This window comes from Amblyraja radiata, chromosome 9 (genome assembly GCF_010909765.2).
Source record: "Amblyraja radiata isolate CabotCenter1 chromosome 9, sAmbRad1.1.pri, whole genome shotgun sequence".
In the NCBI taxonomy this organism is placed as follows: Eukaryota; Metazoa; Chordata; class Chondrichthyes; order Rajiformes; family Rajidae; genus Amblyraja; species Amblyraja radiata.
This window is the reverse complement of record NC_045964.1, coordinates 8,596,539-8,619,956: the sequence shown is the minus strand read 5'-3', so window position 1 is coordinate 8,619,956 and position 23,418 is coordinate 8,596,539. Positions and strand designations below refer to the sequence as shown.

General features: G+C 48.8%; 1 protein-coding gene and 1 long non-coding RNA gene across 3 annotated transcripts in view; one reads left to right on the top strand and one right to left on the bottom strand.

The window, feature by feature from the left end:
* Positions 1-17,086, bottom strand: part of LOC116976753 — a 28,410-nt gene extending 11,324 nt beyond the window's left edge. The window contains exons 1-2 of the long non-coding RNA XR_004413042.1: positions 17,002-17,086; positions 14,496-14,505 (exon numbers count right to left, since the gene is read on the bottom strand). This is a non-coding gene — a long non-coding RNA (uncharacterized LOC116976753). The remainder of the gene's footprint in view (positions 1-14,495; positions 14,506-17,001) is intronic.
* Positions 12,245-23,418, top strand: part of galnt16 (polypeptide N-acetylgalactosaminyltransferase 16) — a 139,172-nt gene continuing 127,998 nt past the window's right edge. For both annotated transcript variants that reach the window (XM_033026641.1, XM_033026640.1), the window contains exon 1: positions 12,245-12,495. In XM_033026641.1, the coding sequence (XP_032882532.1) occupies positions 12,328-12,495 (168 nt within the window). In that variant the 5' untranslated portion in view covers positions 12,245-12,327. The remainder of the gene's footprint in view (positions 12,496-23,418) is intronic.

The window sequence follows — 23,418 nt, the reverse complement described above, 5'->3', positions numbered from 1 at the left end:
ATTCTATCCCCAACTCCTTTTGTCAGACACAGTTGCCTCCTACTCCCCTTAAAATCTTTCTTCCTTTTTGGAATGAAATGATCCTGCATCTTCCAGATTATGCCCAGAAATTCCTGCCATTACTGTTCCACTGTCATTCCTACTAGGATCCCTTTCCAGTCTACCTTGGCCAGCTCCTCCCTCATGCCTTCATAGTTCCCTTTGTTCAACTGCATCACTGACACTTCCGATTTTACCTTCTCAAATTGCAGATTAAAACTAATCATATTATGATCACTACCTCCAAGCAGTTCCTTTACCTCTAGTTCTCTTATCAATTCTGGTTCATTGGACAACACTAAATCCAGAATTGCCTTTTCTCTGGTCGGCTCCATTACAAACTGCTCTAAGAATCCATCTCGGAGGCACTCTACAAACTCTCTTTCTTCGGGTCCTGAACCAACCTGATTTTCCCAGTCTACCTGCATATTGAAATCCCCTATCTCCACAGTGGCATTACCTTTGTTACATGCCAGTTTTAACTCCTGCTGCAACTTGCAACTTACACCCTACATCCGGGCTACTATTTGGGGGTCTGTAGATAACACCAATTAGTGTCTTCTTGTCTTTGCAATTCCTCAACTCAATCCACAGTGACTACCTCGTCAGTCCCTACGTCTTCCCTCGCAAGGGTCTGAACTCCATCCCTCACCAGCACAGCTACCCCCCTCCCCCCTCCTCTGCCCACCTGCCTGTCCTTTCTATAGGATGTATAACCCTGAATACTAAGTTCCCAGGCCCGATCCTCCTGGAGCCATGTCTCAGTAATCCCCACAATGTCATATCTACCAACCACTAACTGAGCCTCAAGTCCATCTACTTTACTCCTTATACTTCGCGCATTCGTATACAATATTTTTAATTCCTTATGCATCTCACCTTTCACATCGATCCCTATTACACTTGGCCATACTCTCCTATCCCTTTGTGAGCTTTCTTTCCCGTTAATTCTGGGGTCATTAACTATCCCTTTACCTTTAACTCCAGCCTTGACTATCCCATTTGCCCCCCCCCCCCCCCCCTAATTTAGTTTAAAACCACCTGTGTAGCAGTGGCAAACCTGCCTGCCAGAATGCCGGTCCTCCACCTGTTAAGATGCAATCTGTCCCTTTTGTACAGTTCCCCCTTATTCCAAAAGATCCCAGTGGTCTAAGAATATAAATCCCTGCCCCCTGCACCAGTTCCTCAGCCACACATTCAGGTCCCGTATCTCCCTGGTCCTGCTCTCAACAACACGAGGAACTGGAAGCAAACCGGAGATAACCACCCTGGAGGTCCTGCCTTTCAGCACTTTTCCGAGCTTTCTAAGGTCACGCTTCAGAATATTCATCCCCTTCTTTCTGACATCGTTTGTGCCAACATGCACTACCACTTCCGGCTGTTCACCTTCATCCCTGAGGATTTTCTGCACTCTGTCCATGACATCCTGGGTCCTGGCTCCAGGGAGACAGCACACCATCCTCGAATCCCGTCTGTTACCGCAGAAACCCCTGTCCGTACCTCTCACAATGTAGTCTCCAACTACCACGGCATTGCCTGACGTTGGCCTCTTTGGTTTAGGCTCAACAGCACGTTTTGCTTCGCAAGCCAGTGCGCCGCTCAGTGCGTTAACGTCTTCCGTCCCGACAGCTTCTAAGTGGGTGAATCTGTTCACAAGAGGTACAACACCCGGGGACCTTTGCATTCCATGTTTCCTTCCCTTTCTCACCAACACCCATCTTCCAGTACGTTAGGTGTAACAATCTTACTATAGGACTCGTCAAGGAATGACTCAGTTCCTCGGACCAACCCGAGGTCATCCACTTGCTTCTCCAGTTCCTCAACACGGTCCTTCAGGAGCTGTACTTGGATGCACTTCTCACATTTATAGCAGCCAGAGGCACCAGCAGTGTCCTTGACCTCCCACATACTTCAAGCATCACACTGAATCAGCTTGCTTGACATCTCCTTCTTTCGTCTCTCCCTCTCCAGCATGTGGTGTGGCGTACTCCCTCAGCCTCCGCACAAAGACTCGCAGCAAAAGACTTGCACCTTTCTCACAGGGCACTTCCTTTGACAGGGCTGCACCCAGACAGGACCACACCCCCTTGAGCAAGTCTTGCTTATATCAGATGCTAAATTGCCTAATTGTCCAATTTACCAATCTTCCAATCTAATTGTTCAGCCAATCCCCACACTAACTCCTAACCTTCCTTCGATGAGCTTGGGAGAAAGTGCTTTTTCTGATCTGCACTCAAATCCTGTTCAAGTGCTGTTTGCCCTCTTTTTAAAACTACACTCAACTGACCAAGTCCAGCCAACAGCCATTCTCACTGCTGCTTTGTCCGTCCTCCTCCCCTGCTTTTTACGTATCCTCCTATCCAAAGATTCACACTTTCCTCACAAGGCACTTTCCTTACTGCCGCTCCCTTAGAGCAGTCTTGCTTATAATGACTGATAAATTGCCTAATTTACAAAACAATTTCCTCAGTTTTAAACTGTTTTCCCCCTGTGACTTACTCACCTTCCCCCACGGGCTTCAGCCAATCAACTCTTCTCCCTGCTTTTCTTTGTTGGTGCTTGTCCAAGGTCCACGTAAGCTCTCGCCTGTCAGTCACCACGAAGGTAAAGCCCCTTCCGGGGGCAAGGAGAATAAAGCCCTGGAGGCCGGGCATGAGGCAGTCAGCCCGGAAGCCGTGAGTGAGAGTTGAGTCCAGAACTGAGTCCACAAGCCGTGAGTGACCGAACTGAGACTTCCAGAAGTCGCGCCGAGTGCGGAAGTTGCGCCGAGCCCGGAAGTCGCGCCGAGCCCGGAAGTCGCGCCGAGCCCGGAAGTCGCGCCGAGCCCGGAAGTCGCACCGAGTCCGGAAGTCGAGCTTGAGTCCTGAGGTCCACAAGCCGTGAGTGACTGAACTGCTAGTCCACAAGCCGTGAGTGACTGAACTGCAAGTCCACAAGCCGTGAGTGACTGAACTGCGAGTCCACAAGCCGTGAGTGACTGAACTGCGAGTCCACAAGCCGTGAGTGACTGAACTGCGAGTCCACAAGCCGTGAGTGACTGAACTGCGAGTCCACAAACCGTGGCTGAGTGAACTGCGAGTCCACAAGCCGTGGCTGAGTGAACTGCGAGTCCACAAGCCGTGGCTGAGTGAACTGCGAGTCCACAAGCCGTGGCTGAGTGAACTTGCGAATCCACAAGCCGTGGCTGAATGAACTGCGAGTCCACAAGCCGTTGCTGAGTGAACTGCGAGTCCACAAGCCGTGGATGAGTGTACTACAAGTCCAGAAGTCTCACCACCCCGCCCACACACCCCATCCCCCTCTCCCCCGCACACCCCCTCCCCCAGTGGCAGGCCACGGCAGAGGCAGGCCCACGGCAGCGGCAGGCCACGGCAGCGGCAAGCCACGGCAGCAGTAGGCCAATGCAGCATTCCCCACCCCACCAGCCCCTGCCTGAAGCCATCTCCCACCCCCGGCTACAGAATGCTCCCGCCAGCCCCCATCTGAAGCCTTCCCATCCCCAGCTGCAGGACCAGCCCAAGAATCCATTCGGTTCACAATGTCCATACTAGCCCTCTGTAAACCAGTCTCTTCAGTCCACAACATCCATACTAGCCCTCAAGAAAGACACCCCCCCCCCCACCGCTTGAAGCCGTCCCCCTCCCCCAGCTGCAGGACGCTCCTCCCTCCCCCACCGGCCCCCGACAGCCCTGCCTGAAGCCGTGCCCCCCCCCCAGGCTGCAGGACGCTCCCCCAACACCAGCCCCTGACAGCCCCCGCCTGAAGCCGACCCCCTCCCCCAGCTGCAGAACGCAAGAGACACAACAAGAAAGAATGGATTGAATAAATCCCCTCTTTACCGTTTAAATTGTTGTTATATTTTAAGAATTATTCACATTTTAAGCTTTAATAAATCCATTTCCACTTGCCGTGCCCGTTAGCTGCACCTGCGCAGCAATACCTGCGTGTTCTACATCACAATGGGAACCCAATGGGAAGGAATGGCTGCGCCGCCGGCGAGCGGTTAAGTGGATGGGGGGGGTTGGAGTGAGTGCGTGGGGTGTTGAAGGGCAAGGGGCGGAGTGGGGGTTTGAGGGGCGGAGAGGTTATCAGGGGCATCGCAACAGGAATCCGTTAGCCGCGCCTGTGCAGTTGGGGGCTATGTGTGAGACGTGGAATATTGGAATTGGTGGAGAGGTGTAATATTGTATTGGGGGACCAGGCCTCCCATGTGAGAATGGGACCCAATGGGTCCCACTTGGTCTAGTATATTACTAAAACTCTCATCTGGTTTGTTTCTATCTTTCTATGCGCGTGTATGTGATCCCGGAACAATGGCAAAACGGTACACATTAGCGCTAAAATTATTGCAATATCTTACTCAATTGTCCTGCGGTGGTTCGTTCAGATTGATGTTATATTTTACTAGTTAATTCACATTTTCAACTTTACAAATCCTGTTTGAGAAAGAATGACTTGAACACTGCCGCGCCAGATGGCAGTTTGAAGCTATGACGTCACAATGTGATCTCATTTACATAAGCTGCCAATCAAACCTGCAATGTTGCTATCCCAGGACGCTGATTCCTTCAGGGGAAGAATCTGCCAGCCTAACCCAGCACATATGTGATTATTAATCCACAGCAAAGTTTAATGGCCTTGTCGGTGGCACATACATCCCATTAAAGAATTAAAAAATTGATTTTTAAAAGTTTGAATGAGGGAGTTGTGGGCTATGGGTGAGTGGGGGAAATATTGCATTGGGGGAACCGGTTGCGTTGGGGAACGGGTGAGTGGTGGAATCTTACGTTGGGTAACGGGTTGCTTTGGGGGACCGGGCCACCCATGGGAGCTATGGTTGAGTGGTTGAATATTGCATTAAAAATGAGCCGACCTGCACAGTTGGGGCTATGGGTGAGTGGTGGAATATTGCATTGGGGGAACTGGTGGCTTTGGGGGACGGGTGAGTGGTGGAATCTTATGTTGGAGAATGGGTTGCGTTGGGGAACCAGGCCTCCCATGAGACAGGGACCCAATGGATACTACTTTGTCTAGTATCTATATAACTAAAAGTCTCATCTTCACCACTTCCTGTCTACGCTATATATTGATTTTAGAAAAAAATGCTACCATATATCGCTATGATTTTTGGCCATCTTACAGTCCTCCTCCGTTGAGGCAGCCCCGAAGATTTTTCCGATCGATGAAAAATAAAAAAAGTTATGAGTGTTTAAAAAATCTTGAGATCGGCTGATTGGTCCTCTCGCCTGTCAATCACCACAATGAAGGTAACGACACTTCCGGGGGCAGGACTATAAAACCCCGGATGCCTGGACGTGAGTCAGTTGGTGGCCTGCACTCTGCTTGAAATGCTATGAAATTGAATTTGGTGGCCTGCACTCTGCTTGAAATGCTATGAAATTGAATTTGGTGGCCTGCACTCTGCTTGAAATGCTATGGAATTGAATTTGGTGGCCTGCACTCCGCTTGAAACGCTATGCAATTGAATTTGGCGGCCTGCACTCTGCTTGAAATGCTATGAAATTGAATTTGGTAGCCTGCACTCTGCTTGAAATGGAATTTCAAGGAATAGCCATGAGTGAACCGCCAGCTCACCAGCCCCGAGTGACTGAGCTGCCAGCCCACCAGGCCTGAGTGACTGTGCTGCCAGCTCACCAGGCCTGAGTGACTGATCTGCCAGCCCAAGAATCCATTTGGCCCTCAATGTCCATACTAGCCCTCTGGAACCCAGTCCCTTCGGCCTGCAACACCCATGCTAGTGCTCCAGAAAGCCCCCCCCCCTACCTATCCACTGGCCACCAATATTGGAATTGGTGGAGAGGTGGAATATTGAGTTGGGAGCCCAGCCCTCCCATATGAACATGTGACCCAACGGGTCCCACTTAGTCTAGTATATATCTAAAACTCTCATATTGTCTGTTACTATGTATGTGTGTCTGCCTGTGTGTGCATTGATCCCGGAACTACACAAAAGTGGTGCACGATTCCCCTACAATTTTGCACCACGTTACTCACAATCGTCCTATGGTGTGGTTTATCAAGTTTCTTTCAGATTGATGCTATATTTTACAAGTTATTCACATTTTCAATTTTACAAAATCTAGTTTCAGAAAGAATCACTTGACCTTGCAGTCGCAGTTACAGCTATGACGCCACAATGGGATCTCATTTACATAACCTTCCCGTGAGCAGTCTTCCAGCCACAATGACATCACAATGGGATCAGCAGATTCCACCTCAAGGGTGGTAGGGAGGGAGTGAGATTTAAAAAAAAGATCATTTTTAATCAAATTTTTGGGTGGAGGTTTCCTTTACAAAAAAAAATTGTGGTTTTCTTTGTGGGGTGGGGGTGGGGGGTGGAATAGGGGAGAGGTTTCATTTACCAAAAAAATCCAAAATGTTCCTTGTGGGTGGGTGGGGGGGGGGGGTTGGTGGGAAGTGGGGAGGTGAGCACTGACGCCGCACCCCACCGCCACATGGGGGTTTTCATTGTCGGGGGTGGAATAGGGGAGATGTTTCATTTGCAAAAAAAAATTCCAGAACTTTCCTTGTGGGGGGGGGGGATGGTGGGGAGGTGAGCACCAACGCTGCTCCCCCCTCCCCCCCACGTAGTGACGATTGATTGGCTCCGTGGAGCGCCTACGCCGCCCCCAACGTAAGGATTCATTTACAAAAAAACAACTTGGATATCATTGTGGGGGGTGGAAACGAGGAGCGGTTTCATTTACCAAATAAAATTCAAGATTTTCATTGTGGGGGGGGGGGGGGGGGGGGGTGGGATGGGATGGGGGGAGGTGAGCGCTGACTGATTGTTTGGCACCGGGGTGCACCGCCACTGCCCCCCACCTCCCCACGTGGGGCCAATTGTTTGGTTCCGGGGAGCACCAACTGAGGGTAAGGGAAAGGAGAGGGAGGGAGAGGTGAGTGAGGGAGTGGGGAAGAGGAGGAGGAGAAATGTTATTTAAACATTGTGTTCAATGGGGGAGTGAGATAGGGGAGAGGTGAGAAAAGGAGCAGGGTATGTCAGACAAGTATACACGGTCTTGCTGGGATCACAGCACGGATATTATATACAATTTTGTCCCCTTAACTACTGAAGGATAAATTTACCACAGAAGGAGTGTGACAAAGTTTCATCTGACTGATTCCTGGGTCACTCATATGGGGAGATATTTTGTAGGCTTGACATTGAAGTTTAGAAGTATAAGAGGTGTTATCTTTGAGATGCACAAAATTCTTACAGAGCTCAACGGGGTAGATATGGTTAAGATGCTCCCCGCTGCTCAGGAATCGAGCTATATTTCATGATGACTCGGGAAGAGGCCATTCAGCCCACCGAGTCAATACCAGTTCTCAGAGCAAACCTAATCCCCATTTATTTATCTACAACCTCATCGCTCTATTCCTTCTATCCATTCCTTCTCTCCAGAGATGCTGCCTGTCCCACTGAGCTACTCCAGCATTTTGTGTCTATCTTCCGTGTAAACCAGCATCTGCAGTTCCTTCCAACACATCTCATCTCTCTTACAGTCCTGTCAATCCCACCGTCTCCCCCACTCATTGATTCTCCAATCTTCCACCTACACCAGGAAGAATTTATAGCAGCCTATTAACCAACTGACCCACATGTCTTAGGGATGCGGGAAGAAATACAGGGGCTTACCGAATAATGAAAGGCTTGATAGAGTGGATGTGGAGAAGATGCTTCTAATAGTGGGAGAGTCTTGGACCAGTGGTCATAGCCTCAGAATTAAAGGAAATTCCTTCAGGAAGGAGATGAGCAATTTCTTTAGTCAGAGGGTGGCGAATTCTGTGTGATTCTTTGCCACAGAAGGCTGAGGCCAAGTCAATGGATATGTTTAAAGCAGAGATATATAGATTCTGGATCAGTACGGGTGTCGGGGGTTATGGGGAGAAGGCAGGAAGTATGGGGTTAGAAGGGAGAGATAGATCAGCCATGATTGAATGGCGGAGTAGACGATGGGTCGAATGGCCTAATTCTGCTCCTATCACTTATGACCTTATAATGGAGTATGTGGAGAGAAAATGAATGTGATGGGAACAGGTTAGAAAGTACAGAGAAAGGCAGGTCCAGAAGGTTAGAGCCATGGATCCAAGGCAAATTGGCAAATTGTGCCCAAAATTGGCTTGGTGATAGGAAGCAGAGGCTGAAAGTGGAGGATTATTTTCATAATTGACTGCTGATGATAGTGATTGTTACCAGAACCCTTGCCGTTTGTTATTAACATTATAAATTGGAGTAGAAATGTAGGGGATATTATTAGTACGTTGTAGAAGTCACAGAGAATGGCGGTGTGCTGATAGTGAGGATAGGGTTAGATTGCAGGAAGGAAGGTATTGATCACGTCATCTTCTATATTACTAAAAGTCTGATCTTGACCACTTCCTGTTCTGTATATTGATTTTAGAAAAAACGCTGCCTCTTACGGCTGTGATTTTAGGTCATCTTACACAGAGTCTCCCTCTGCTGCGCAGGACAAGAGGATTTTTCCCATCGATTAAAAATAAAAGAGTTATTAGTGTTTAAAAAATGTTAAGATTCTCTCTCCTGAAGGCCACGCCCCTTCCAGAGGGACTATAAAACCCGGAAGTGTTGAGTGCCTCAGTCAGTCTCTGCAAGATGGGGAATGAGAGGCTCACGTCTCTCAGTCTGAGCTGTGAATAACACGGAACACATGTCTACTAAACTGGGAGTGGTTTTACTGACCTGTCAGTGCCCTTAATGTGGTTTGAAAATATAGTTTGGAAATGGTAAAGCTGTGTTGCATTTGATTTGGAAATGCTAAAGCTGTGTTGCCTTTGGTTTGGAAATGCTAAAGCTGTGTGCCTTTGGTTTGGAAATGCTAAAGCTGTGTGCCTTTGGTTTGGAAATGCTAAAACTGTGTTGCCTTTCATTTGGAAATGCTAAAGCTGTGTTGCCTTTGGTTAGGAAATGCTAAAGCTGCGTTGCCTTTGGTTTGGAAATGCTAAAGCCTAATTAAAGTTGCCTTGCCTAATTAAAGTTGCCTTGCCTTCTATATAATTAAAAGTCTAATCTTGACCACTTCCTGTTTGCGCTTTATATTGATTTTAGACAAAACGCTACCACGTACAGCTGTAATTTTTGGCCATCTTACTAAGAGTCCCCCTCCGCTCATCAGGTACTGACGATTTTCCCATCGATGAAAAATAAAAGAGTTATTAGTGTTTAAAAAATGTTGAGATTCTCTCTCCTGTCAATCACGCCATGAAGGCCACGCACCTTCTGGTGGGAGGGGGGAGAGACTATAAAACCCAGAAGTGTGGGCATGGCTCAGTCTCTGCAAGATGGAGGAGGGAGAGGTCACGACTCACTGTCTTTAGTGGCCTTGCACCCTGCTTGAAATGGTATGAAACTGCACTTGAATTTGGTGCACCCTGCTTGATGTGGTAAGAAAATGCACTTGAATTTGGTGGCCTTGCACCCTGCTTGAAATGTAATTTCAAGGAATAGCCGTGAGTCAACTGCCAGCCCACCGGCCATGAGTGAGTGATCTGCCAGCACAACAGGCTTGAGTGACTGAGCCGCCAGCCCAAAAATCCATTCGGCCCACAATGTCCATACTAGCCCTCTGGAAACCAGTCCCTTCAGCAACAACACCCATACTAGCACTCCAGAAAATCCTCCTCCCACTGGCCACCAATATTGGAATTGGTGTAGAGGTGGAATATTGGGTTCGGGTACCAGCCATCCCATGTGATGCTGGGATCCAACAGGTCCCACTTCATCTAGTAGAGTCATAAAGTGATACAGTGTGGAAACAGGCCGTTCTGCCCAGCATGCGCACTCCAGCCAACATCTACACTAGTCCCACCTGCCTGTGTTTAGCACATATCCCTCTAAACCTGTCCTATCCATGTAGATGTCCAAATGTTTCTTAAACGTTGTGATAGTACCCACCTCAACTACTACCTCCTCCAGCAGCTCGTTCCATTCACCCATTACCCTTTGTGTAAAAAAGTTATCATCAGATTCCTGTGAAATCTTAGAGAATGTGGGAAACAAAAGGTTGGGTGTGAACCCAGACAGGAGGACATAGGATGGGCTGGTGAATGGAGTGAAGGGACTGAGGGATCAGTTTGGAATAGTACCAGCATGAGTGAGAGAATGGGTGGAGTGAGACAGATTCACTCGGAGTTAATCGGAGGGTCATTGGGTGGGCCAGGAATTAAAGGTGTGGGAAGGAACTGCAGATGCTGGTTTACACTGAAGATAGACACAAAATTCTGGTGTAACTCAGCGGGAGAGTCAGCATTTCTGCAGAGAAGAAATGGGTGACGTTTCGGTTCGAGATCCTTCTTCAGACTGAGGGGAGAGGGAGAAACAGGTATAAATAATGTAAGGTGTGAAAACAAGACACCAAAGGTGACAAAGCACAAGAAAAATGTAAAATAGATCATTATTAGCTTGGGGAAGGTGAGAACAAAACAAACAAAGATAAAACTTTAATCAAGGGGACAGTCAGACTGGTCAGTGAACAAGGATGGGGGAGGGATGGAGAGAGGGAAAGCAAGAGTTACTTGAAGTTAGAGAAGTCAATATTCATATTGCTGGGGTGTAAGCAGCCCAAGCAAAAAAATGAGATGCTGTTCCTCCAATTTGCGTTGAGCCTCACCATGACAATGGAGGAGGCCCAGGCCAGAAAGGTCAGTGTGGGAATGGGAGGGGGAGTTAAAGTATTTAGCAACTGGGAGATCTACATCAATGGAAGGGCATCAGGACTGGATGATAATGCAGGAGAGGATGAGAAACCCACTGAGAATGGAGTGAATGGAAATGGGATGTGATAGGAGCTACTCAGAACAGATTGAATAGACATTGGGATGTGCATGGGAGAAAGAGCTTTGGTGTAGAGGATGAATGGAATAAAGATATAGGAATTCACCTGGAATGAAGTGGAGGGACTCTAGAATGGATTGGGAATAAGTGGAGAGGTGGAAACATACTAGGGATAGTGTAGGGACTTTGGAATGCATTAGGGATGGACGAAAACACAAGGATCACTGTGGAAGGATTACAAACATCCACTGTAAATAAACACTGGCATGGTGTAACAATGTAAGGATGGGGTCAGACAAAGAAGTCTAAAGGGCCTGTCCAACTTAGGTGATTTTTCAGCAGACTGCCGGCAACTGTCAAGTGGAACACACACACAAACACATCGCAAGTGCGGTGGCCAGGGAAAACGGGGGATCGCTGTCTGAAATTCACACGGTGCAAAGCCAAGGTGATACAGACACACATCGCGATGAACGGGAAGATCAAGACGGCTAGCACAGTGTATGGTAAGTCCTTTAACATGGGGGGGGGGGGGGGGGGGGGGAAGGAGTGGAGAAGGAGTGGAGACACATTTAAGAAGCCAGACAACTTTTAATAAGCCAGAGATACACAGCTATGATGTTCGGCGGGCATTTAACATTACCGGTCGGTTTTCCTTGGTTCTGAAAACTCGTGCTTACGTTTTTTTTCCCCCCAATGAGCCAATGAAAATGCGCGGTCAGCAAAGGCGATAAACTAAAACTACCTACGACTAACTCGACTGCCCATAACTACATGGCGACTCCACTACAACTGTACCTACGACTACAGGATTATCGATTTTATCCATGGCGACCAATTTTCGATCGCAGAAAATATTTCAACATGTTGAAAAATTTGTGGCGACCATACTGAGGCCGCGACTAGTTCCCAGAATGCGGGAACTCCTCACGGCCATGAAGGAGACTCACCAGAGACCACCAGCGAACATGTGGCGACCATATGGCGAGCGCAGAGTCTCCTGGACTCGCCTAAGTGGGACAGGCCCTTTAAGATCATGTTGTTGGAGCAGAATTAGGTCATTCGGCCCATCAAGTTCACTATGCCATTCAATCATGGCTGATCTATTTCTCCCTCCTAACCCTATTTTCCTGCCTTCTCCCCATAACCCCCTGACACCCATCTCTACACAAAACCTCATTCATTCTTTCTCTCCAGAAATGCTGCCGGTTCCGCTGAGTTACTACATTTTTTGTCTATCTGTGGAGGGGGTCCACTGGGATGGGCCAGGAATGACGACAGGTCATTTGTAGGAAGGGGCTGCGCTATCCGGGATGGGTTGGCGAAGGCGGGGTTGGGCTGGATGCGGGGCGGCGCGTTAGGACCCGGCGGTGTCCTGCAGGCTGCGGCTGCCGGGCTGGGGACGGGACGGGACGGGACCGGGAGCGAGGGGCAAGCGGCTGCCAGGCGGCTGCAGTGCCCGGCCGACGATGCGGAGGGTGCGGCTCAACGCTGCCGCCCTGCTCGGTGTCGCCTGGATCATCGGCTTGTTCTATTACCTGTGGCAAGGCGGTAAAGCGCGTCCCGCAGCGCAGGGACACGGGGAACCCCAGCCCCAGCCCCAGCCCCCCCGGCAGGGCGCCGGCAGCCAGCAGGCGGTGAGTGAGCTGGAGGGGAGAGAGCTTCGCCTTGATCAGCCGCGGATCCCTTTCTCCTCGCCATCCCCATCTCTCCCTCACCCTACCCTCTCCCCCCTCCCATCCCTCCCCCTCCCCACCATCCCTCCCCCCTCCCCATCTCCCTCCCCCTCCCCATCTCTCTCCCCCTCCCCACCTCCCTCCCCACCTCCCTCTCCCTCCCCATCTCTCTCTCCCCCTCCCATCTCTCTCCCCCTCCCCATCTCTCTCCCCCTCCCCACCTCTCTTCCCCTCCCCACTTCTCCCCCCTCCTCCTCCCTCCCCACTTTTCCCCCATCCCCATCTCTCCCCTACCTCTTTTCCCCTCTCTCTACCATTCCCCTTCCTCCCCCTCTCCATCATCTCCCCCTCTGTTCAAGCCATCCCTCTTTCCCCACCATCCCTTTCTCCGTCATCTCTTCTCCTTTATTCTCTCTCTCTCTGTCCTCCATCACCTCTCTGCTCCGTCTATCCGTGATCTTTCTCCTCCTCTCTTCCAATTTCTCCATCATCTCGCTGCTGTCCCTCCATCCTCTCTATTACCTACCTCCATCTTGTGTCTGCCCACTATCTCTCCATCTCAGTCACCTTCCAGTTTTTATCCGGATGTCTTTTATCGCTTTAATGGTGGTTATCACCCACTTCTCTTCCGTTTGTGTGCCTGTCGCTCGCCTTTACTTGGGTTGAATGCACCGGTCGCTACCTTGCATCGGATTCATGTTGTGGGCATCTGCGTTGGGATGAGAGGCGGCTGGGAGCGGGCGTGGGATGAGAGGCGGCTGGGAGAGGGCGTGGGATGAGAGGCGGCTGGGAGAGGGCGTGGGATGAGAGCCGGGAGATGGTTGTGATATGCGGGCTGAACGAAGACATAACACCCACAATGTTGCCATTTACAGATCCTTTGGACAATGTCGCACACAGTTGCCACCTGCACAAATCCCGCCGCGGTTTCGTATTTTGTATTTAATGTTGGCCCTTCTGTAGAAGCTGCTTCACACGCCCCCCCCCCCCCCTTTGAACCGGTGTTGTCGGAAAATGTTTTGTAGTCGGCGCTGGTGTGGAAGTTGTTTGTACTGAGCCCGCCACTGCCGAGCGAACAAGCCGGCAGCGCCTAGAGAGGCGAGCAGCCTGGTGTGTCTGTGCAGCCTCTGTGCATCTGATCTGATCTAATCTGGGCCTTTTATTATTTTGGGAAACTGATAAGGGGCGAGAGATGTATCCTGCGCTGTTACATTTGGTTCTCCTCGCAATAACCTGCATTGACAGAGAAATTGTATCCATCCGGGAAATTGACACCGAGCCAAAGGCTTGAGATGTCGGGACGGTGAGAAAAGGTTTGGGTGAAGAGGCGGGTTTTTGAAAAGTAGGTTAGAGGAGGAGCCAGCGATTGAGGGGAGGGGAGGGGATTTTAGAGCTGGGGGCCTGTCTCGCTGGCACTGGCTGTGGGTAACCGGGAATGAAGCTGGGCGCAAAGCCAGAGATGGAGGAAGGATGAAATCCCAATAATAATATCCCCTAGTCTGCGTTGTTTTATATGCTGGAATGAGATAATATCTGAGTAATGTGTTTAAGAAGGAACTTCAGATGCTGGAAAATCGAAGGTACACAAAAATGCTGGAGAAACTCAGCGGATGCAGCAGCATCTATGGAGCGAAGGAAATAGGCAACGTTTCGGGCCGAAACCCAAGCATCCGCTGAGTTTCTCCAGCATTTTTGTGTACCTAAGTAATAACAGGAATCCATGTAGTGTGTTACTACATTTCTTCATAAATTATAGGAACAGAATTTGACCGTTCGGCCCATCGAGTCTATGCCATTCAATCATGGCTGATCTATCTCTCCCTTCTAACCCCATTCCCCTGCCTTCTACCCATAGCCCCACACATCTGTACTAATCAAGAATCTTTATCAGCCTTAAAAAATATCCATTGACTTGGCCTCCACAGCCTTTGGAGCTGTGGCAAAGAATTCCACAGATTCACTACCCTCTGACTAAAGAAATTCCTCCTCATCTCCTTCCTGAAGGAACATCCTTTAATTCTAAGGCTATGATCTCTGGTCCTACCAGTGGAAACATCGTCTACACATTCACTCTATCCTGTTTCTAAAGGGTCTCATTCTCAGAATGACCCGACAGTGAGTAAACGTGTGTTGGGTCATGGTGAGAATCCTCTTGACATTGGGAGCCTGTAGTTTTTCATTGACAGAGACTGGGCAGAGAACACTGTCAGGCCAAAGGGGAAGGCACCAGGAAACTTTATCCTCTAGCATCTCGTAGCAATGATTGAGAATAGTTTAATTCCTGAGTCTTTAGCGCAGGGGTATTTTGTAAGTGATTCAGTTGTAATGCCTCATATACATTACCATATGTGCTGACATCTTATTAATTGTATGTCAGAAAAATGAATTTCTTGTGCAACTGCGGCTAAGTTGCCTAATGCCCTGTTTCTGCAAAGAGTGACTGTGAAGAAATATTCAGCTTGTCTTATTTGCTTTAAATGCATGTTTTTTTGTAAATGGATTGAAACCCGCTGTCTTTCTGTTGACTAATTGTGATGAGAAGCATCTGTGGCTTTTCATTCCCTCTATAATGAAATAAAGAAATAGAAACATTGCTCCTTTGAATTTCCTGTAAAATGGCAATTGTCAAGAGTCAAGAGTGTGTGGCGGCCTGACCCATTTTGGTATTGAACCGTCGTTGGTTGGGCACGAACTCTTGCGTGGACCGGGCGTGATCTGGGCCGACCAATCAGGGGAATGGGACTATAGGCGGTTGGAATTCAAAGGCGGCAGTTGGAATTCGAAGGATTGGCAGTTGGAGTGGAACTCAGGTTTGCTCACGAGCGACGGATGGCACTGTAGTAGTAAAATATTAACTTGATGCACGTGTGAGCGACGGGACTGTATCGGTTAATTATTAAACAGAGTGCTTACATAACGCCGACGTCTCGCAACCGCTGCTAGGCGCCGATTTCCTCCGGGCGCACTCCCTGCTGGTCGACGTGAAGGGACAACATCTCATCGGTTCTCAGATGTTCGAGTCGATTGCCTTGTGCCACGCCGAATTGACTGTGCCACATCTCAGCTCGGTGACCTTCCCTGACAACGAGTACACCCGGATCTTGGCCGATTTCCACAACATCATAACCCCCCAGTTCACAACGGCCAGCCCAAAGCATAGGGTGAAGCACCATGTCCTCACCACAGGACTGCCACTCCATGCACGCACACATAGGCTGCCTCCCGACAAACTCCAACTGGCCATAGACAAGTTCTGCAGGATGGAGGAAATGGGCATAGACCCCGTGGCATCTCCGCTTCACATGGTCCCCAAATCGGGGCTGGAGACCCTGTGGGGACTACTGCCGTCTCAACGACATCACAACGGCCGACTGGTACCCTGTCCCTCACATCCAGGACTTCATAGCCAATCTGGACGGTGCCAAGTTTATTTTGCAAAATCGACCTGGTACGTGGCTACCATCAGATTCTGGTCCACCCGGACGACAACCCCCAGACGGCTCTCATTCCCGTTCAGGCTCTTTGAGTTTCTACGGATGCCTTTCGGCCTCCCAGGCTTTCCAACGGCTCATGGACACGATGGGCCGTGGGCTGGACTTCATGTTCATTTACTTCGCCGACATCCTCGTCGCCAGCTGCTCTCGCCAGGAACACCGCGCACACCTCTGCCAGCGGCTCAGCGAGCATGGCCTGGCCATCGACCTTGCCAAGTATCAGTTTGGCCTCCCATCAGTTTCCTTAGCCACCACATCAACGGTGGTGGCTAAGGAAATGTCCCATTCCCGACCAAGCTCAAGGCCATCGCCAGTTTCCCAAACCCTCTACGGTGAAGAGACTCCAAGAGTTTGTCTGCATGGTAAACTTCTATCACCGTTTCGTGCCAGCAGCCGCCAGGATCATGCAACCATTGTTCAAGGCCCATGCCAACAAGCCGAGAGAGCTTGTTTGGGACGACGCAGCCACGACCACTTTCAACAACGCCGAAGAGGCGCTGGCAAAGATGACGATGCTGGTACATCTATGGGTCAACGTGTCAACTGCTCTCACGGTTGACGCATCTGGCACAGCCATTAGCGGAGTGCTGGAGCAACTGATCGATGGAAGCTGGCAGCCCCTCGCTTTTTTCAGTTGTCACCCGAGACCCCATGAGCAGAAATACGGCGCTTTCGACCGGGTGCTCCTCGCTCTCTACCTGACCATCCGGCATTTCTGCTACTTCCTCGACGGCATGGGTTTCACAGCTTTCACCGATCACAAGTCACTCACGTTTGCTTTTGCCAAGGTGTCTGATCCCTGGTCATCCCGGCAGCCGCGTCACTTGGCCTGCATCTCCGAGTTCTTGCGTCCAGCACATCATAGGCAAAAACAACCGGGTCGCAGATGCGTTGTCCCTCACCGCCATCAATGCCATCCACGCTTTGGCCCCAGGCGTCGACTGCACACCACGCTCCTTTGCGACGTGTCTACCGGGCAGCCAAGACCCATCATCCCCACAGCCTGGCGCCGCCGGATTTTCGGCATGGTTCATGGTTTGGCTCAACCTTCCATCCGGGCAACAATGGCACTGATGGCAGCCAAGTTCATGTGGCACGGTTGCGCAAACAGGGCGGCAACTGGGCCAGGGTGTGCATCCCCTGTCAAACCTCAAAGATTCAGTGACACATCAAGGCGCCACTGCAGCATTTTGTCCTGCCACACCGGGGTTTCGACCACATCCACGTCAACATCGTTGGACCGCGGCCCCCATCCAGAGGTGACGCCCATCTTTTCACCATCGTTTCCCGATTCATGAGATGGCCAGAAGTCGTCCCGCGCGCAGATACCTCCACTGCGACGTGTGCACGTGCCTTCACTGCCCACTGGATCGCCTGCTTTGGTGAGTGGGTGGACACCTCCTCCGACAGAGGTGCGTAGTTCACCTCTGAGTTGGCGCTCAGCTGCACCACACTATGGCCAACCACCCGCAAGCAAACGGCCTTGTGGAGCATTTTCACCGGCATCTGAAGGCATCCCTAAAGGCACGGCTCACGTGCCCGGATTGGATGGACGAGTTGCCGTGGGACCTGCTGTTTGGTGCAGACTCGGGTGGGCCGAAGGGCCTGTTTCCGCGCTGTATCTCTCAACTAAACTGAACTAATCATAGATAACATAATAAACAATAGAATGTCCATTAAATTAAAATAGAACATTTGCTATCATTTCTCAGATACAAGTGGGGCAAAATGTTGTCTTGAGTTCTGCCATTCTGAAAAAGCTACTTTCTTAACTACTAAACCAGGTTCGCTTCTTAATAAACAGACACCACACAACTGTTTGGTAGACCAGTTCAAAACTTTACTTAACATCGGCCGATGGAAGGGAGCGAGAATTCCAGCTAAGTGACCAATATAGACACTCGACTGTCCTCGGTCCCCTTCTCTGAACAACAGAATTACATTGCATTATATAGTGTTTCTTTGTCACCTTAGCACATTCCACAGACATTAGTCATGGTCAGAGGTACAGGAAAAGGCATCACATCAAAGGCCTTTTGTCACATGGTACAAGATAACATTGGCCATTTGGTTTACGACATTTTATCTTCAAAGAGATCACCCTAGCTCTTTCGCTGCTTCCTCTCTGTCACTTGGTCCCTCATAAACATAGTCCATTTGGTTTATGGCATCTTATCTTTCTACTTCCCTGGTTCCTCTCTCTGTCATAAACATTGGCCATTTGGTTTATGGCATCTTACTTCAAAGATGTGACTAGCTGTTTCTTTCTCTGTCACTTCCTCACTTGGGAGACAATGTTATAGGATTTATTATCTCACACACCCGCAACCCGAGGCAAGCCTAATTTGACAATAAATATAAGCTGTAAGCTAGCCCAGAAGCCAATTTAATATCTTCTTATGTTTTTAACTAAAATTCAGCTTCATCAATTCCAGCATTAGTTTCAAAAGAGGAACAATTTTATCCTCCAACATTTCTGCCACCTTCAACGGGATCCCACTACCAGCCACATCTTCCCATATCCACCCCTTTCCGCAGACACAGTTGCCTCCGCAACTCCCTGGTCAACTCGTCCATTCCCACCCAAACCACTCCCTCCCCAGGTACTTTCCCTTGCAACCGCAGGGGATGCAACACTTGTCCCTATATCTCCCACCTCGACTCCATCCAAGGACACCGACAGTCTTTTCAGGTGAAGCAGGTTCACTTGCACCTCTTTCAACCACATCTACTGTATCCGCTGTTCCAGGTGTGGGCTCCTGCATATCGGTGAGACCAAGCGCAGGCTCAGTGATCGTTTCACTGAACACCTCCGCTCAGTCTGCCTTAACCTACTTGAACTCCCGGTTGCTCAACACTTTAACTCCCACTCCCATTCCCACACTGACCTTTCTGTCCTGGGCCTCCTCCATTGTCAGAGTGAGGCCCAGTGCAAATTGGAGGAACAGCACCTCAGATTTTCCTTGGGCAGCTTACACCCCAGCAGTATGAACATTGACTTCTCTAACTTCAAGTAGCCCTCTCTCTCCATCCTCTCCCCCTCCCCAGTTCTCCAACCAGTCTTATTGTATCCAACTGTATTTTATCTGTTTGCTTTGTTACCTTCTCCCAACTAACAATTATCTATACTACATTTTCCTTGAACTCCATTCCCTTTGTCCTGTTTTCACACCTAACACTTCCTTGTCTATGTACTCGACCCAAAACTTCACCCATAACTTCTCCCAGAGATGCTGCCTGTCATGCATCCAGCTTTTACTCCAACTTTTTGTATTTAGGAACAATTTCACTGTCTGGCTCCCCCTTGAAATGCATAAAGGCTGTAATCTAAAAGCAACATATTACAATTGCTGGCAATCTAAACAAAATTAGTAAGCGCTGGAGATACTCAGCAGCTCAGGCAGCGTCTGTGGAGAGCAAAACAGTTAACACTTCCGAAAAACATCACCTACCGAGTCGGATGAAGGGTCTCGACCCGAAATTTCACCTATTCCTTTTCTCCAGAGATGCTGCCCAACCCGTTGGGTTACTCAAGCATTTTGTGTCTATCTTCGATTTCATAGACCTTTCATTATATAGTTCTGATAAATTGTCATTGAGCTGAAATGTTTCTAAGTTTCCCTTTCTAAAAATACTCTCTGAGCTACCGAGCATTTCAATTAAAAGACACAAGGTGCTGGAGTATATCAGCGGGTCAGGCAGCATGTCTGGAAAACATAAATAGGTGACAATTCAGGTCTGGTCCCTTTTTCAGTGATTGTGGTGGCATGGCAACATAAAGCCTGTGAAGAAGGGTCTCGATCCAAAACGTCACCTGTTCCTTCTATACAGTGATGCTGCCTGTCCTGCTGAGTTACTCCAGCATTTTGTGTCTATCTTTAGCAAATCATAGATGGATACAGGTGAGGGAGGGGGATACGAATGGCAGATGTTTGGATAAAGGCCAGGGATGAAAAGACAAAAAGTGTTGCGAAAAGGATAGGAGGTGTGAGTTAGGAAGCCATAGGAAGGAATATGGGTGGAAGGGGGCGAGGATGGGAGTGAGGGGTGGGAGGTGGGGGAGGGGAGAATAGGGTACAAATAGGTAGGTCATAGGCAAGAGAGGGGGGAAGGGCGAGGGGGTTAGTTATAATGTTCAACGTTCATATCATTAGTTTGTAAGCTACCTCAAGAGTCAAGTGTTTATTTGTCATAGAAGATAGACTTATCATCTTGTCATATCTACTGAAAACAGAACAATGAAATTCTTTCTTGCATCAGCATAACAGGTCTGTAAACACAGGACTCATAGAGAACACAATAAACCAAAGAAAGTCCAACAAATTAAAACAAGCCTGTTTGTGCAAAATAACGCCAAAAGTCCCTACTGCAGCCAAAACAGTTTGTGGTTCATAGTTTAGTTGGTATTTGTAGTGTTCGAATGGTTGCTGGGAATAAACTGTTCCTGAACCTGAAGATCACAGTTTTTAGACTCCTATATCTTCTTCCCAATGGTGGAAGTGAAATGAGAGCATGGCCAGGGTGGTGAAAGTCCTTGATGATGTTGGATGCCTTGTTGAGACAGCAGTTCCTATAGATCTCTTCAATGGTGGGGAGGTTAGAACCTGTGAGGTACTAGGCAGTGTCCACCATTCCTGGATGTTCGAGTTGACGATCCAGGCCATGATGCAACCAGTCAATATGCTTTCTACCGTACTCCCGTGGAAGTTCAAGAGCGTGTTCGGCGACTAACTGAATCTCCTTAATTTTCTTAGGAAGTAGAGGTGTGGATGGGCTTTCTTTATGATTACATCAGTGTGCTGGGCCCTCGAAAGATTTTCAGAAATTTGCATTTCTTGAACTTGAAGTTGATTCTCTCCAACACCAACCCATTGACGAAGTCAGGTTTGTGGATCTTTGGCTTTCGTCTTCTAAAGTCAACAACCAGCTCCTTGGTCTTATTGACATTGAGAGCAAGATCGTAATTCTGGCACCATTCAATCAGACTATCCTTCTCCCTTCTATACCCTGAGACCAAAACTATTGTGTGCTGTTTTGGTCGCCATTGTGTGCAGTTTTGGTCTCCTAATTTGAGGAAGGACATTCTTGCTATTGATGGAATACACCAGGTTAATTCCCGGGATGGCGGGACTGACATATGATGAAAGAATGGATCAACAAGTCGACTTATATTCACTGGAATTTAGAAGGATGAGATGGGATCTAATAGTAGAAACATCTAAAATTATTTAGGGATTGGACAGGCTAGATGCAGGAAAATTGTTCCCGATTTTGAGGGAGTCCAGAACCAGGGGTCACAGTTTAAGAATAAGGGGTAGGCCAGTTAGGATTGAGATGAGGAAAAACTTTTTCACCCAGAGAGTTGTGAATTTGTGGAACTCTCTGCCACAGCAGGCAGTGGAGGCCAATTCACTGGATGTTTTCAAGAGAGATTTAAATATATCTCTTAGGGCCTACGGAATCAAGGGATATGGGGAGAAAGCAGGAACAGGGTACCGATTTTGGATGATCAGCCATTATCATATTGAATGGTGGTGCTGGCTCAAAGGGTTGAAGGGCTACTCCTGCACCTATTTTCAATGTTTCTATGTTTCATCATTGTCCACAATCTGGTGTCATCGGCAAATTTAAAGCTGGAGTTGGAACTGTGTCTGGCTACACAGTCATGGGTATAGAGTGAGTAGAGCAGGGAACTGAGCACACAGCGTTGAGGTGCTCCTGTGCTGATGGAAGGAGTGTTGCTAATTCATACAGTTTGTGTTCTGTTGATGAGAAACTCGAGGATCCAGTTACACAAGGATGCGAAGAGACCTAGTTTCCTGAGCTTAGTTTGGAGGGGGTAATGGTGTTAAGTGCTGCGTTATGTTTGATGAACAGCAGCCTGACGTGTATAATTTTATTATTTAAGTGGTACAGTGTAGAGTGGAATGCCAGAGCGATCATGTCCCCCGTTGATTGATTGTGGCAGTAGGCAAATTGTAGTGGTTCTTGCTGAGGTACGAGTGATATGCACTATTACCAACATTCTCAAAGCTCTTCATAACCACAGACATTAGTGCCATTGGTAAGTTGCCATTGAGGCATGTCATCTTACTCTTCTTGGGCAATGGTATTATTGATGCCCTTTTAAAGACGGTGGGAACCCCAGATCTCAGCAATAAGAGGCCCAAGATGTCCACAAAAATTCCATCAGGTCCAGATGCTTCTGAAGGTTCACCCTCATGAAGGATCTTCTGATGTCGGCCTCAGTGATGACAATGGCATTGAGGCCTGTGTGGGCTCGTGAAGACACATCAGTGTTCTCCGCTTCAAAGTGAGCGTGTAAAGCATTAAGCTTGTCCGGGAGTGATGTCTAGCTGTCGTTTGAGCTGCCACTTAGTTTTTCCTTGTATGAAGTGATGGCATGCAAGCCCTGCACTAGCTGTTGGAACGCTCGCCTCATCCTACAATTTTGTGCAAAAGTCCCTCTTAGCCTTTTTGATGGTCTTACCGAGGTTGTACATGGACTTAGAATTTGAGACATACAGCGTGGAAATAGGCTCTTCGGCCCATCAAGTCCATGCTGACCATCGATCACCCGTTCACACTAGTTCTATGTTAACCCACTTTTACATCCTGCACATTAGCCAATTAACCTATGAATCTGCACGTCTTTGGAATGCAGGAGGAAACGGGAGCACATGGAGAAAACCCACAAGGTCACACAGAGAACATACAAACTCCATGCAGACAGCACCAGTAGTAGGGATCAAACCCAGGTCTCTGGTGTTGTGAGGCAGCAACTCTACTGCAACTTCCTATATGAGCCTGCATCGCTACACTTAAATGTCTGACATCTGTTCCTCAGTAGTTCGCAGACTTCCTCGTTCAGCCAAGGCTTCTGGTTGGGGAACGCATGGATGGTTTTGGGGGGAACGGATGGATGGTTTTGGTGGGAACACATTTTCATATGTCAGTACCAACCGTGGCGCATTAATTCAAATCTGTTGCTGAATCCTTGAACGTCGCCCAGTCTACCAACTCTAAACAATCCCGGAGTTGTTCCTCAGCCTCCCCTGACCAGGTCTGTGCAGTCTTCACCACTGGAGCCGCACTTTTCAGTTGCTGCCTGTACACAGGAAGAAAGAGCACAGCCTGGTGGTCTGATTTCCTCAAGTGTGGGCGAGGGATGGAGCGATAGACATGCGAGAATAGCTGTATTCGAGGTACTGCAGGGCAGGTACTCTTGGAAGAGACTTCTTGAAAACTGGTCTTGTTGATATGGTAACTATGATATGGAAGATGTCTGGTGTATGTTGACCATGGCATGCAACATCTCCAATGCTAGATGAATGTGTGCCTGAAGTGGGATGTAGACCACGGTCATGATGATGGAGGTGATATCCTTCAG